Raw genomic sequence first — 14,742 nt, forward strand, 5'->3', positions numbered from 1 at the left:
TAATTGCAAATGTATACCAGCTGCCACATCCCAAAATTGTTGCTGTAATGTATCTAATTGAGTGATGGTAACTCACCTGTAAATAATACCGGTATATAAACATGTATCACATAATACTTGTCAACCGGCAGGTGTGGAGTACCCATTGAATGGTTAACTATATAGTGTTCATGTCTATTATGTCATGTATCATAAATAATATATAGACGAATCTTATGTTATGATGCTACACCATTCTTGCACGTAAAACTCCGATTACGTTCCCACTATAAGGACCTCCTTTGAATTTACATATATATACCGAAAGGGAGTTTATACGTTTAATCAAGGAGGTGCATGTTTGACGTCTTCAGAATAATCCGTCTTTGTTGCTATATCTGATCTCCAAGTATTCTATCGGTAGGGCTAAGTTTACCGTCACTCGTGACATCACAGCATATTATGGCGTTTGTGTATCTGGGGGGGGGGGGAGGCGTGTGTGTGTTTGCAGCTCGGGTAAGGTGCAGTGGAGTGGGGTTCCCATGGAGTGATAAGTGAACTAATGAAATGATCATACTGCTTTCGTTGACAGGTGTACAAACTGCAATACCCAAGACACACTGTGGACATAACAGTGTTATCTCTTCAAACCGCCTACTGCAACTTTCGTTGGCAGGTGTGCCCCGGATATCATGCTAAACAACCTGCGAGAAGTACTTGTGTATTTACAAGTCTCTTATATCTGTGATTATGATGATCAATTTGACGTCCCATCGTGATCAATTGCAACAAATACCGTATGGTACTGAATTAGAACGTACTGTTTGCTCCAAAATAAATTCAATCCATTCTAAAACGTTAAAAATAGTAAATTTTTCAGTTTTAATATTGTAAAAAAGAGGATAAGTACTTATAACAATGTTTATTTTCAGTCCGCTTCTGGGATAATAATTCATTTCTTTTATAAACATACATCTGCGACTGTCAAAGTAAACACAACAAAAAAATGGTAAAGAGTTATTTCGGAGGTGCCAGCAATGTGTCAACAATAATGTCACACGTTAAATTGTTAGATATGCATGAGTATAAATGTGTACCTCATCACAGTCGAGTGCGCAAAGGCTGTGCACCCCCCCCCCCGACCCACCTTCCATTGTCAGTCGGGGGACATGGTTCAGTGGGAGGACTTTTTGCATTCATAATGGAAGAATTAGACCGTACTACCACACATGTAAATCGTCCCTCCCTTTCTTTAGGACAACCACTGGAACTATACGTTTACAGATCTAATTTGCAGTCTTACTGTGCCCCAGAATGCACCATTTATGGTTTAATTGTTTCTCGAAGACCCCCAGACCTCACCCCTACATGGAAATCGGCCCCAGGGTAGAAACCCCTCTTTTATATAACCTTTGATTAACCTATATATGGCCCTTCGATAAATGTCCAGTTCTGCATACCTATAACTCAGTCGGTGGAATGTTTTGAATTTCGCCCTCCCTCCCTCCCTCCCTCCCTCCTCCCTCCCCTACTTTTGGAAATATTGTTCACGCCTCTGCTTAATTATGATCATGTTAGCATATTTTATCGCGATGATATATAAATTATAGTCTGGTAAAATTTACTATTCTATCTGGCAACAACATACATGTAGTACATTGAGATGAACGTTTGTCTTCACGATACTGTATTATTCATCCAAATTATACACATGCAGAGATATATATCTTACACACACACACGCACACACCTAAACATGCATGATTAAGATTCACATGTCTTATATAGTTAAACAAACCTGCCAACAGTATATCAAATGCCAAGAGAAGACAAAATATGAATAAAGAAGAGAGAAGTAAATGCCGTTGAAGAATATTTGCTATATAAATATAATACTGATATGACATGATAATCTTCTTTTTTTTGTACTCCAACCAAACATATTTATATGTATAAACCAGATATTGATGTGACACTTTTCAGTCAGCAGTGGGAATATTTCTGTCTTCTAGCTTACAATACAAGCGCCAGTTTTCTTTGAATAATATACTGTAGCGTGTAAACTCCAACGAAATCAGTACGGTTGTCACTAAGCGTTGACAAAACGAGCAGCCTTTTGTATCAAACATACAAAAACAGGATGATTTTGTTTTGTATAACTGAGAAGATCTTTATGTCGTTAATAACTTTTAGCAACCATGTTTCTTTCTTCTTCTTTTTTTTCTTGTCAGAGGGGAATAAGTAAGTACAGTGCTGTACAAGTTTAGTTGTTATATCAAGAGGCGAATTATTATGCATGGATACTTAGACCTTGAATTGCTTGTTGCTATATATACAGTGCATGCGTGTGGTTATTAAAGTATAGAGTGGCATACTAATATTTCAATACAACATTATTGGTAACCATTAGGATATATAGGCAGTGGCGGAGCTAGGGGTATATTGGTCAGGGGGGGGGGGCAAGAATGGTCTGTAGGGGCGCTTTCGACACTATCTAAGCGGAGCGCCACCACAGGTTGGCGCGGAGCGTACAGAAATTTTTGGGGTAAAGATACTCCCTAGGGAATGACCCTTTCCGGACCTTGCTAATTTGCAGATAAACGAAGAAGAATAAATAGGTGTCATCGCCATTTTGTCAGAAAATTACACTAACAGTATGTGACAAATGTCTATAGGTAGATGAGATCGCAATAAAAAAAGTCAATAATCGCGAATACGTAAAAAGTAGTAAAAAGTTGAAAAGGGCGCAGTCCCCCTGACTGTATGGACGCTCCGCCACTGTAGGGCCTTTTATATCGGCTGTACAATAATTGTAAACATACATAGTAGACTTCAAGGGAAGGTAATTTATATCCGTTAATTTAATTGTATTTGCACGATAGTAAAGCTTTAGGTTATGCAAAGAAAGATATTTGTTTGCAAATATTCGGAAACGAGATATCCGTATTAGGCAAACAAACGCGGCATTTAAAAATGTAAGAATCGATACTCAATTATTCTCTTCAAGGCTTCTTATATTGGTAGAATGTCATGAACATTATAACTGACATGATATTGATAACATATGGTGACTTACATTTTACAGATCTAAACCAACTTGTTTTATATCGTATCCAGTACTGAAAGTGCTTATTACATATTCATGAGTGGGCGTTGTTACGTAAAAATATAAGTTTAAACTTTAAAAGGAATAACTAAGAGCAAAATATAGGTAATTAAGCGATGAAAGATTCTAAATAATCATGTTTACTGTTTAGTTTTGTGCACTGAATTTGTCTGTGCATGTAATGTGTTTATTGTTTGCTGTTGTAAGTTATACGAGGGATTGTACTCAATAATATCAACTTCACCATGTCCAAGTGCTGAAAGAATAAATACATGAATACTTTGAAAGACCATAATATTAAATCATGTGCGAACTATTTGACTGCTGTGGACTCTATTCTGATCGCTCCTCGGCCTGTTGGATAAGATCATGTGACTATTATTACACTGTCAGTCTATGTGCAAGGGGACTAGGGCTGAGTGTGGAGCAGGTTCTATCTGGGGTTGACTTTTCTTAAAAGGTTTCCTGATCATGACTATTTTTACTACAACTTTCTATTCGCTCATCAATTTATGCATGGACATCCCCTTTAATGTGCGAGGCAGTTAAGACTACAGTCAAGACTACAGACTACAGTTAAGACTACAGAGAACAGTCAAGACTACATTCAAGACTACATTCAAGACTACAGTCAAGACTATACAGTCAAGACTACAGTCAAGACTACAGACTACAGTTAAGACTACAGTCAAGACTACTGACTGCAGTCAAGACTACATTCAAGACTATACAGTCAAGACTACAGTAGAGACTTCAGTCAAGACTACAGACTACGGTCAAAACTGCAGTCAAGACTGCAGTCAAGACTGCAGTCAAGACTGCAGTCAAGACTGCAGTCAAGACTGCAGTCAAGACTGCAGTCAAGACTACAGTCAAGACTACAGTCAAGACTACAGTCAAGACTGCAGTCAAGACTGCAGTCAAGACTAGAGTCAATACTACAGTCAAGACTACAGTCAAGACTAGAGTCAATACTACAGTCAAGACTACAGTCAAGACTACAGTCAAGACTACAGTCAAGACTACAGTCAAGACTGCAGTCAAGACTGCAGTCAAGACTACAGTCAAGACTACAGTCAAGACTACAGTCAAGACTACAGTCAAGACTACAGTCAAGACTACAGTCAAGACTACAGTCAAGACTACAGTCAAGACTACAGTCAAGACTACAGTCAAGACTAGAGTCAATACTACAGTCAAGACTACAGTCAAGACTACAGTCAAGACTACAGTCAGGACTTCAGTCAAGACTTCAGTCAAGACTACAGTCAAGACTACACTCAAGACTGAGACTACATTCAAGACTACAGACTACAGTCAAGACTACAGACTACATTCAAGACTACAGTCAATACTGCAATCAAGACTATAGTAAAGGCTGCAATCAATATACAGTCAAGGATAAAATCAAGACTACATTCAAGACTACAGACTACATTCAAGACTACAGTCAAGACTACAGTCAAGACTACAGTCAAGACAGATTTGGAACTATTTTGTTTATTTATGACAAACATCACATACTGCATGTCATACATCTTTAATTATATAACTCAGTATTATTTCCTTCTATAAACAACAGCAATGAATTCATCAGTCCGTTATACCGTTTCATATATTGTGCAATAATAGAGTTCACATCTAGAAATCCCTATGTAACGTTTTCCTTAAGGAACTCATGGTTTTTTGATAGATATGAATTTAGTCGTATTATCATATCTGGCTTAAGGCTGTATTATGATGAGACAACACTTCAACTGTACATTAAACTAGAACTTACACAGTAATCTCTATACACTGTTCGTTCAAAGTATAAACATGTGACGAACACAAATGCCGGAAAGACAAAAATTTATTTTCAATTGACAACAGCTAGTTTATTATAATGATATGAATACTTGAAAATGTGAAATAAGCCACCCCCCCAAAAAGAAATATTATAAATATGAAGGTAAATCATCCGATATTGTGACGCGAATCTAAATATTCCTATATATTGCCTCGTTATTGCCACTCTATCAGATCAATATTAACATCCTTTGATATATAAGAGGATATTCTGTTTCTGTTCAACGCCTCACCATATGTCTAGCAAGTTTAGAGCACTTTCTTAACATTTTGATGAGGCTAATATTGGGAGACCCATGGGAGGAGGAGGAGTGGGGGGGGGGGGGGGTTATATCATGTAATAAAGTGCATACGGACCTTTCAGAAGTGTAGACAACGAACACTTATTAATCCGATCGAAACAAATAAATATTATGATTAAAAAACAAAAAACAAAGGAGACTAAAGAGTGATTTGACAAGAAGATTAAGTGCAGTTCAAAGTCCTAACATGCGTCAGTTGTAAATGATATACTATGGTCTTACTTCTGTCAATAAAGGAATAACAATTTTACACTTTGTTTTTTGCATGTTTCGCATCTAGCATGCATGCACTAAGTAAACAATTGGCGCTAACGATTGTGTATATATCAGACAATTTACGAAAGTATATTGGGGATAAAAATGAACAAATCATGAAAATTAATGACCGGTTGTTCAAAGATAATTAACTATATCGAGTCACGAAATATTCGATCGACATGTAGTATCTATGTGTCAGCAATCGAATCGAAAACTATTTGTTTTCCTTATAAAAAACCGCCATAACCGGCCTTGATAACGTGGGTTCCAACGTTAATAACGTTGGTTAATAAGGTTAGTTCCGTGCAACGCTTGCGAATATATGAATGCTACCACCGAGAACTGTAAATATGCGATGCAAAAACTTTATCACACACCGTTTGTAATAGCGTATGTAATTTGTAACGATATCGTAAATAATGCGCCGTTTGAAAAATAAAAAGTTGTACTGCAAGGTCATTCGATTCAATCCTGTGCAGATTTCAATGTCATATAAAACAAATATTTTTTAGCAATTTACTGTCTGCTTCTAGTTTAATGCACTTAATTAAAAGACTTTACTATAAAATGAATGTAAAAATATGTAATACTAAGGTAATGTTTAGTTATGTTTTCTTTGAGTGAGGTTTTAACCACTTTCTTTTCAAAGTGAACAAAGTGTGCTGTTTTTAACTGCGCTTTAACACGTAAAATGTGCATACATTTAAAAACGTGCTAAAGTGGCCGCTTATTTTACACAGTGAAATTGGTTTCCAAAACAGAGCTCACAATTTAAACTTGCTTCAAGTTCGCCAAGAGCTGTAAAAACTGAACCTTTTTGAGCTTTTAGGAGAAACCTTTAGCCTGGTTATCGGGGTGATTATGGTAAGATCATTTTTATGTTTTACTATTGCAGACGTTCCTTTAACATTGCATGTATTATTATTTATTATTTTTTTTGTTACGGTTTATTTTAATTCCTTATTTACAGTATATGGGGGAAAACCCGTACTTCGATAATTATCAAGATCTCCCGTACGCCGACATACAGAAAACAGTACTCATAGGTTTATAGTAATGTGCAGCTCATTGTTATTTCCTTATTCGTCGCACGCACTCCCTGGAATGACGTCAACATTTCAGTTCAACATTACATAATTATTCGCAAGTTCAATGTCGATATTAGTTTTAAATTCAAAAGACTATGGTCGCGGTGTTAGACACCCGCTGATGTGACATCGTTATCATCTATAAGATAAACAGCTGTGTCGATCTCATCAATTCTCTTTGCAACGTGTTGTTATATATGCATACATGCACAGTATATTACGTACAACAATTACCTTTAGACAGAATTATCATCATTCAATTAAGCAGCAAACTCGACATCAAAAAGAGAAAGAGCATTGCTAGGTGAGGGGGTGGGGGATAGGGTAGGGGCCAAGTGAGCGATGGGACAAGGTCATTTCAGCTCTCCGACTCCCCCAACAGTTGGGTTTGACCCCGTCAGTACTGTAGTCACTGAAGTTACATATAATCAACTGCAAACTATATACTCTCCACAAGAAAATCTTATCTGAACGGAGTATGCCTTCTTTAGGACCCCGTCTTGACAAAAGTGAGACTTCGTTATCCCCCTTCATCCTTCAAAGAAAGTTGACAAATTATTATGGTCGTTCCTATGAGTGGGGAGAGGGGGACGCAGGAGCCTGATGTGCAATCTTTTTCATATATGACATGACCTTGTTTTTTAATGAAAGTACCGTTGTTATTATCATATTGAATTTGATTATATCATTTCAACTTTTTGTGTATATATAGATATATAGTACTGCAAATTGAGATGGAACTCACCCGTTATTCCGCCTATTATCTCCGTAGAGTGTTGAGCCTTGGTTCGATTGTCAAATGGTAAAGTTGTGACAACTTTTGCCGCTGCCGGTTTTTCTTTAAGCCCTCCATATTCTTGCATCTCATTGCCTTTCATTAAAACTCTTCCTCGCCTATCCATATCTTCGACCTCAGCTTCTCTCTCGCTGAGTTTAACATCTCTTACCGCTACGTTAGCTAATTGTATGTCATTGTTACCTTCCATAAATTTATTGTTGTTATTGTTATTGACATCGTTGAGCCCATCTTCCAATCCGTTGCTAGGGATGTATACAAAAAGAATAATATAAAACGGAAGCGCGAAGGCTAATGCCATACCGAACAATCGAATTGGGCCTTTTCTTCCTCCTCCACAGAAGGACTTGTGAAAGATCCTAGCTAAGCAACCCAGGATACTTTGAGGCGGATCTTGACGAACTGGCATATTAGTCTTCGAAATCCCACTAAAGTATACCACTCTTGTTCAATATCAGATCTTACTTGATTCATTCCAAATAGGACCAAACTAGGGTAGAATCTGCGTGAAAAAAAAGAGAGTATACATAACACCGTTGGAGAAAAATATCTTCATATGAATTATGTATGTAGGCCTATATCAAACCAGTGAATAAAATTTAATAAAAAGGGTAAAAAAAGACATATTTTAACCATACCTTTTTTAATTATTCATTGTTTTTAAATGTGTCCTTACTCAACACTAAGATGGGAGTTTTCCCCGTCAGTAATACACTCCAGTACACGTTCGAGTCCAATAATATTTAGAACGCACAGTGAGTTGATTTATTAATACAGTATAACAGCTTTGACAAGCTACAAAAAATAATAATAATAATAATAATAATAATAATAACCAAAATATATTCTACTTGTGAAAAAGTTGCTTTTGTTTGTTTGTATATCAAAACTTCTCATTGCCATTCGTTGTCCTTTAATTAACCATGTGATTCATATATGCAACTTGGTTTTAAATAATTGAGTAACTTTCTCTGTATTTTTGTTGCCATATTCAACGTTCATGTAATGTTAAGATATTGGCAACTATATTGGCATAAACATATTACTTTAGCTGTCAACAAGTTTATCCTGTATAAAACCGAAAGGAATATAGTGAATTCAAATAATCGATTATTTTAAAGTTTTGCAATCATTCTTGTTAGCAATAAGTTTATGTTTTTACTCATAAACGAAAACGGGGTGGGCGGTGTTTCAGTACCTGAATGGGACATAGCTTCGGATGGACCAGCCTGTTAGGAAGTAGGTCGTGAACTGAACTTTTCGGCGTTCAGTATACTAAATGTTATAACATCTATTGAACTTAACTACAGGAAACCACAAAACCAACAACTCCAATATTTTAAATGGTTAAATATATATGTAGTCCATTGTATGCCTCGCTGCACTTTTTCAAATGAAAAGGGGAGAAACGGTAACACAACTGACTCATATGTACGTAAATACCGTTCAAACTGTTAACCGCAAATGTTTGTCTAGATTGCATTCTCCTTGAGTATATGACTGTACAATCTGTTCATACAAAAGATAGTTGGATTACGTATTGTATAGTACTATAGCGCACTTGTTACTTACTTACTACTACGTACTTGTCGTACATCAGCGACCAGTTAATTTCAAGCTTAAAGTTATGTACGACTGCCTGCAAGGGAGGGGAATTCTTACAACTCCTCTCTTACTCTTTTATAGATCAATCCTCCAACCCTCCAGCACCTCCCTCTCTTTTCTGTACTGTCCGTTGTCGAAGGAACCTTTCACATGACCTTCTCATTTTTTTTCTTATATTTTGTGCCTCAAAAAAGGCTTTTATTTACACTTTTTTTCTCTCGTGATCTGCGAGTAAAAACAAAACTCACAAAAGCATACATTATGCAAAAACCAAAATACATACAACAATAAATAAAAAAATAAAAAATACATACATGACCTTGTTATTTATATTATATTACATTGCATTATGGGAAATTACAAGTCATTCAATCAAAAACTTAAGTATCATTGTTAAAATATGCCTCTAGAACATTCCATTTGCCAATCAATTTAACCATGTTGCCATTATTTACTGCAATCTCTCTTTTCTAACTTATAGTGAAATTTTATCCTCTAATCTCGATGTAGCTTTAGTCGCAAATTATTTCGCTAACGTTGCCTCTTTCGCCTTTGTCGTTTTAACCTACACACGGTATTTGAATTACCTCTTGGCATAAATCCATCTTAATGGACTCGGGCATATCTATATAGATGTGACCAATACGATGGCTTCATTCATATCAACAAGGATATGAAAGTGACGATGGATACAATTAGACATAAATTAAATACCATCATTAAGTTTAATTTAAACCCCTATAGTATAAAAGGAGCTATTCTTCTTTCTTTGTAGATAAATCGAAGTGTCCGAATTGTATTTATAATACTCTAGTTTTAGTATTTTGGCTATGGCAGATATAGCAGTACTTTATATTCCCGTGAGAGGTAATTAACATAATTAATAAATTAATAAATAAATTTTCGTTAAAAATACAACCAAACTTGAAATATCCTTTTATTGATTATAGTTTCCATATAGGTAATTTCCATAGCTTTATATTTGAGCTGAATGTACTGGCGTCGAGTCCTTGAAATGGATTGATGTCCTTGGTGTTCGTAAAACTGGAGAAATGAAGGTAGTTTATAAGTATATGCATGCTTGAATGCAGGTATTTGCTTGAATGCAGGCATATATGTATATGCTTGAATGATGGTATATAAGTATCCGTCCTTGCTGATAAAGTGTAAATTTATGTCATTCCCAAATTTATTTTCCATTGGAATTATTGACGTCAAGGCACGAATTTGTTTGTCTATGAACGACCATTAAATGTCTGTTTGTTTGAAAAGGAGCAAATTACTAGTCATTGGACAATGACCTATTCACGTATACAGCACGTTCTCACCTATACACTAGATAATCTAGCCTTTGAAGAAGAAAATCTAGGAAGAGTAAAAAATTACCGACGAAACTCAAATGTAATTAAAAGCAGATTCTGCAAAGACTGGTCTGCGAAGTTTCTGCGATTTTACAATCTTTCTTCAAATACGGTAACTTTGAGAACCTGGGTTATTTTTTTAGGGGACCACTCCTGTTTTCTGAATATAGCAAACAATTGTTGACTGTTATTTTCTGTTCCCCTGTAACTGAAGGTATACGTTCTACTGCGTGATACTCAACGTTGACTTTTGCTGCGTGTAAAAATGTATATATATTTATATGGGATATATATATATATATATATATATATATGGGATATATATTTATATATATGGGATATATATTTATGTATATATATATTTATATATTTATGTATATATATATATTTATATATATATATATATATATATATATATATATATATATATATATATATATATATATATATATATATTACCCGTACTTTGTTTAATTTTGTAACTCATCGTTTATAACTGCACATTTTCAGAACGATTACGTACAACATGAAAACTTAAATGTAACATTTCTTTGTTTAAATTAGTTAGAGATACATTTAATCGATGACATAAATTAAAGATATCTTTAGTTTAGAGATATGTTTTAATTATACGGTTAAATATTACGGTTAAAGATATTTTATTCCGTTTAAACCGTATTGTGGAAGGACTCGAAGTTATATCTCGAATTCCTATTAGAAATATAATATGTATATAACTAACTATCTGTAATTCGATTTAAATGTAAATCTTTATTTCGATATTGTTTCTCTCAATAGGAACAACAGATACTATATATCTCTATAGAATTAAAGATATCGCAAACTTAAAAAAAATCTGGTGAACCAAAAGCATTTCGGGCATAGCGGATAACTTAATATGTTGAAGATGTTATAAATCATTATTACACTCTATTCATGACTGTAACGTTAATGGCCTATTCTATCTCAATCAAGGTAAACAAGGACTATGATATAATACATATGTGTAAGCCTATTAATTCTTCTATGGTAGTGGGGTAGAGATGTTTATGGTAATATTTGTGGATGCATTTCACTTAGTTCTTGTTTTTGTAGTTCGCTTCATCATGGACAACCTGAAATCAGAAGCAAAACCAGCACACTTTTCATCACTGTAAATATCTATTACAAATAACCTATAACTTAAAAGAAGCTCAAGCACCCTGAACGTTATCACGCAACTATTTAACCTTACTAACGAAGTTTATTAACCAACATCAGACACTACACGATGATTCATTTTAATGGTCATGGCTTGGTCATCGTAGTAGCCTATACATATAGCGGATTTCTAACACTGCTACTGCTGTTAAATATATATAAAATACATATAAACAAAGGAAGTAATATATATATATTGTGTGTTTCCAACCCGTTCACACGTTGAATACCAACCGATGCCATCGGTTCCTTATTTGCATTTGATCCCCGAGTTCGTTAAAGCAAGAAGTCGGCAGGTTTAGACTGTATCATACATATTAAGCTAATAAGGTGAAGCATACATCTCACACAGCCGTCTTACACGTTGTTAGATAGATACATTGCTTGAAAATGCAAACTATCCGTAGCTAGTACGAATAAAAGTCACTTGATTATTCAATATACAATCTATTTAGCTATATTATACACGTTATGTGGATACTTACCAACGACGGATATTTCAAGGCTTTTGTAGACAAAGCATGTACCGAGAGGTACGAATCCCACAGGGTAGCAAACGTATTGGAATTAGGCTTATAATCTCTTCAGTATAGAGACATACCAGTAACATCACACTCTTTCAGATTCAGGCTGCGGATGGTGTCATTCCTATATACAGTAGTTCACTACCTCCTCGTTATAACCCTTGGACTTTCTGAAGGCGAGCTTTCTGATCTGATTTGCAAACCCAAGAGTATAAAAGTACAAACATAAGAGATAAAGTAAACAGGATCGTATATGAGTGTGTGTGAACCTAAAAGCTTACGAATTAGAGCGTAGGTCTTCGTTCAAATCTGCAGTTCATACAATTGCTATGGCACACACCGTGATTCTGCTCCACAACAAACAACTTGTACGCTGCTAGTCGCTGTGGATTCCGTTTCCTCGGATTTAAAAGTTCGCAGTCACGCTCAAGAGGCTTCCAGAGAATGAGAATACTCAATGTAAAGAATAAACGCTTTACAGAAACCCAGTCGACCATACAATGAAGAACCGTATCAACGATAACGGCGTCCAAACGCTAACAATACATTGCATACATTGCGCTATTGTATATTTCAATACTAAAAGCGCTCAATCTTTTCAGCACAATTCCTGCCAGTGCACGAACCTTTTCGACGTAGCGATATTAAAAAAAGAGAGACATTTTTTGGCAGCAGTCATGAAACGAACACCGTAGACCTGCTACGATCGCTTATAATAAGCTGATGTGGAGGAGGAGTAGGAAGAGACGACGGCAACGCTCGCTGTTAACTTTCAACCATGATTGGAGAACCTTGCATTAATTATAAAGCGCGAAATTGTTCAGATCGATCGTAGACGGACGTATAGTTTACCGTTTTGAATATAGACATTTACAGACGCGGAAAGCTAATTTATAAAACTCACGTAGTCTGCGGGAGTTTTTCGAGTTTCACTATTATTATAAGTATTATTATGATGATGATTTCACTGTGTTAAATTGTAATTATTGTTATTGTCGGATTTAGTATAATGGTAATATTTGAAATGGTCAGGGATGTATAATTAGAGGGCATAATGTCAAATTTGAAAATGTCTAGCTAGAGCTTCAGACAAATATCAATCAAAATTGACAGGCATTGCCACTTTCCACAACGGCACTGGAGTGTATACACATACTTCAAAACTAAGAAAAAAGAAGTTGTTACATAACATCTTTTTAACGTTTGTGGTAATCATGTCCCGACAGATGATCAAAGTCTTAAAAAATGTGTGTCAAGATTCCAAGCTAATTTATGATAATATTAGCACTGTCACACTTTCAGAAGCACGTAATAAATTATGACATAACTTATTTCTCGTATTCATTTAATATACGTATTCATTGAGGTAGTGTTGGGGAGATATTCGTACCAGTTACAAAATCTTTACAAAGTTTCTTCATACCAAAATTACCCCATAGTAAAATATTAATGAATTTGGAGAGAGGTAAATATTGTTATAAAAGCGACCAGCTGATTTTGCTTTACACTGATATACACTTGAATATATCGCAATAACGTTAAAGAGGAAGATTAAATGACTGTGAACTGTTAACATTCTTATAGTCCAAATGAAAGACACAAAGCGATAAAACATATGTTCGGTTCTCCCTTAAACAAGAAAGAAGTATTCCGGCGATAAGTATATGCTAGATGAAATGTGATATAGCTAATATGTTTTGTCCACGGGCTTGAAAATCGGATTTACCCTAATACAGCTAAAAATATTCCTCTGATGAATACCAGACACACGAAGTTGATATCTTCGGAAGGGCCTAGATACTGAACTTATATCACCTTCAGACCATGCTGAGCTTACTGAAATCCAAACCATGTATCCATTTCCAAAACGGCATGTTAAACTAACAACCATCCTATATTCGTACTTTCATTAAGAGACATTCCAATCAACCAGAAATATTTCTGTCACTTACCTGCGCTAAAAAAAGTATTTAAAACTTTTAGTAGTCCATTCCCGTATTCAACGAGTTCCATCTATCAATCCATCTATCAAAATAAGGTTGAAAGTATAATCGAATTGCTATAAATTATGTAATCATATTAACTGGATATATGAAGCTTTATGAACAAAGATATGGTTAAATAGGAAGTTTGTGTCGCTTGTTCGAACCCTGTTCTAGTTCTTGACAGAAATGTATATTTTGCTCAATCCTTTTTGTTTTTAATTCGCGTGGAAGTAAATATTTTATCGTAGGCCTAGCCTTTAGGCGCAATTTATTTGCAATGACTTGATTAGCGGATGCTAGGCTAGAGGATATGTAGGTGCCGATTGTCTGTGAAATTCGTTGAATTTTCATCTAACTGCACGTGTCCCTAGACAGTATTATCTCCAAATGATAAAGCCTAAAGTAATGTCAGAGAATAAATTTTGGGTGCTGGGCAACGTTATGTTTTGTCTACGTGGAGTCATTCCCCATGATACAATACTTTTAAGTTCACAGCCTTAAACCAGAAAACGTTAGATAAGGCATTTGAGTAAAATTACAAAGAAATTTGCACAACTTTACCCCAACGGTCCTAGTTACTCGAGTTACCGATCTCTTGTTATGTCAAACTTCCTTTGAATCGAGAAGAAAAGTGCAGATTCTTGAAACACGAGCAAAATACAAAATGCTCATAACAGTTCCTGAAATTTC

The 14,742-nt window shown here is 35.4% G+C and overlaps 1 protein-coding gene across 2 annotated transcripts in view; it reads right to left on the reverse strand.

Moving 5' to 3' along the window:
* The window catches only part of LOC139980909 (sialate:O-sulfotransferase 2-like), a 37,109-nt gene extending 23,017 nt beyond the window's left edge, over positions 1-14,092 (reverse strand). The window contains exons 1-3 of one of the 2 annotated variants that reach the window (XM_071992945.1): positions 14,020-14,092; positions 12,029-12,257; positions 7,327-7,879 (exon numbers count right to left, since the gene is read on the reverse strand). In XM_071992945.1, coding sequence (XP_071849046.1) covers positions 7,327-7,786 — 460 coding nt within the window. In that variant the 5' untranslated portion in view covers positions 7,787-7,879; positions 12,029-12,257; positions 14,020-14,092. Of the gene's footprint in view, positions 1-7,326; positions 7,880-12,028; positions 12,821-14,019 lie in introns of those variants that run through there. The other variant, XM_071992944.1, reaches the window with a different exon arrangement.
* Positions 14,093-14,742: the final 650 nt, after the last annotated feature.

This window comes from Apostichopus japonicus, chromosome 15, assembly GCF_037975245.1.
Source record: "Apostichopus japonicus isolate 1M-3 chromosome 15, ASM3797524v1, whole genome shotgun sequence".
NCBI classification, from domain to species: Eukaryota; Metazoa; Echinodermata; class Holothuroidea; order Aspidochirotida; family Stichopodidae; genus Apostichopus; species Apostichopus japonicus.